The sequence below is a fragment of the Morone saxatilis genome, unplaced genomic scaffold (genome assembly GCF_004916995.1).
Source record: "Morone saxatilis isolate NCDOM2014 unplaced genomic scaffold, NCSU_SB_2.0 Contig11, whole genome shotgun sequence".
In the NCBI taxonomy this organism is placed as follows: Eukaryota; Metazoa; Chordata; class Actinopteri; family Moronidae; genus Morone; species Morone saxatilis.
In genome coordinates this window covers 3,140,159-3,142,727 of record NW_023339663.1, presented here as the reverse complement: position 1 = coordinate 3,142,727, position 2,569 = coordinate 3,140,159, and the positions used below count along the sequence as shown (strand labels likewise).

General features: G+C 41.1%; 1 protein-coding gene across 1 annotated transcript in view; it reads right to left on the bottom strand.

The window, feature by feature from the left end:
• Positions 1 to 2,569, bottom strand: part of samd4a (sterile alpha motif domain containing 4A) — a 30,109-nt gene that overhangs the window by 16,483 nt on the left and 11,057 nt on the right. Inside the window, exon 7 of the mRNA XM_035651997.1 lies at positions 250 to 376. Within this exon, the coding sequence (XP_035507890.1) occupies positions 250 to 376 (127 nt within the window). The remainder of the gene's footprint in view (positions 1 to 249; positions 377 to 2,569) is intronic.

Genomic DNA, 2,569 nt, shown 5'->3' with positions numbered 1-2,569 from the left:
GCATTTAACTGACACTGCAGTGAGACACTATGGGATATATTACTGCATTTAAAAGAAGAATAAAGTGTTAAATGTAACAAAAATATGTTTTTTTCTTGTGTTTCATTTCAGATGTGGAAGTTATAACTTGGCGATATTTAATACAGAATAAAAGTCATATACAAGTATCAACCCTGGTAAAGATAGAATAGAATAAACAGATTTATGAATTAATGACAAATGATGCCAGTGTTGTGTGTGTGTTCTTACCGGCTTGTTGGAACATGACCATGGTTTGTGGCGTGGTGTGAACTGGCAGGGACCGGGTCCTCTGCACGGAGCTGTGGGTCCGGCTGGGCATGCTGTTGCTTCCTCCGGGGTTGGCAAACCACAGACCCTGAGGAGGATATTTGAACAAAAGACATTATATTAACTTCTCAAACACCTTTGGAGAATAAGTGTAAAAGTTATGGTTAAAAAAAACACACATGTTACAGTCTCATCTGTCCATCACATTTAATGGAAACCTGTTTTTGGTTTTTGGGGATGTTGTGAGATTTAAAACATTCATATAGCAGCAAACTACTATTTGCTGTTTTTCTCATCCTTGTCTGTGAATTAGGGGAAGACGAACAAAGACAGTTTGTATGAGTTTTATTTGGTTTCTGTCCAGTTTTGAGAGTTTTTTTAAAAAGTATGTGCAAAATGACTGGTTTTGTCAATGGAGTCTGGCCAGCTGCACCTTTAGCATAGAAACTGTGCTTGGATAACTCTTGTCAGGATAAGGATATAACAGGTTATCTGAAGGTGTCACCAATACTGTTTTTGACACTTTTGAACCTAAAACTTACATTAAAAGGACTTATAAACATATAGAATATACATTTTGTGTTGGAAAATAGAAATAATGTATAAATATTTACATCTGGGGTGCATGGTGTTTGTTGAATCCTTGTGGCACAAATCAAGTGAAACCCAACATAGCTTTGAGCATATGCTGCATTTAGACTTTATTTATATGTTTTTTTAATTAGAAGCATACAACACTAGTCCACCAGGATGCCCCAACTTCAGTCCTTCTAATCACCTGTGGATAACCTGGTTAAGATTATACTATTAAATATAATTAGATTCACAAATCCCCAAGCTCTGACTTTACACATCACTGCACTGCTTTTCACACATCGCTGTAACTTTCACTGATCAAAGAGGTTTATGAAAATGTTGCAAGCTTGAAAGAAGTCGGGTGTAAGATCAAGGCCACAGCCCCCCCCACCCCACACGCTCCTGTCTGGATGTCTAGCCCACACCTAATGACAGTCTCAGACGCTCACCACATGAATTCCTCGCTGTAACCTGCCTATTATACCCCCAACACCACTACCACATGCCCCTCCCCTCACCTCTTTCCCTCTGCCCCCCCCTCGCGGCCCTCCACTGCCACGGGCCAGGGAAAAACAGGAAATGCCTGTGCACTGTTCTCACTGCCTCTGACTGGCTCTCTCTCTCTCATACACACTCATACAAACTCACCCTCTCTCTCGGTTTGCCCCTCCTCCTCCAACACCACAGCTACCTCTCCCAAACTATGACTCACATATTTCCCTCCCACCCTCCTTCTCCTTTCCTCTCTCTCTCTCTACACATCCACACGACAGTCCCACACAAGAAGGTCCAGCGTGAGTAGGAGGAACTGAGATATTTCCTCCCATTGTAAGAGATGAGAGAGAGAGAGAGAGAGAGAGGGAGAGAGAGAGGTTCCCAATGAACTGGGTCAGCCCAGACCAAAGTGTGCCAGGATGGGCCTGAAACAGCTCCACAGCTCCTCCTGTTTCAGTGTTCAGCACTGACGCAGGGGCTCTGGTATGTGGGGTGACCGGCCTACGAGTTCCATCCACCTAACTTCATTCGCCAAACACTGCCCCCGCCAGCGCTGCTCCTCTTCCTCACCCCGCATTTTTTTGTCATGGAATAAAAAGTCTATTTCAGGCAGAATACGTGCTGAAGAAGGAATTTTGCTGCCCAGGTTATTGTAAACATCCTGGAATGTATTATTACACATCTCAAAATGTTCCTCTGTACAGTCACGAACACCCCCGGCATTCAGTCACTGCGTACACACATGATAATACCATGAGTACGGCTCTTATGTGTTAGACAACTTTAATTCACATTTTGGTAAACAATCGGAGCTGTATCTCCTCATCTGACCTCTTGCACCACATCGACTGATGCTGGATTAAGTAATCACACACTAAAGATCACAACTCTGTGCGGAGGTGAATCAAAACATACATCTTTAAACAGGGGCTGAAGGGATTCATCTATTAATTGATTCATAGTTTATTTATTAGACAGTTGCTGGCTATTTTCCAACATTTAATAATGTAAATGATTAATCCATTATCAGAATCAGAATCAGAAATACTTATTGATCCCAAGGGGGAAATTTGTTGAATAGTACAAATATACAATATCTAATTCAATATATAGAACAGAAATGAATGTATAGATATGTACATATAATATAATAAGAACCTAAGAGATATAATAAGATAATAAGAGCCTATATACAAATTAAATGTAAATC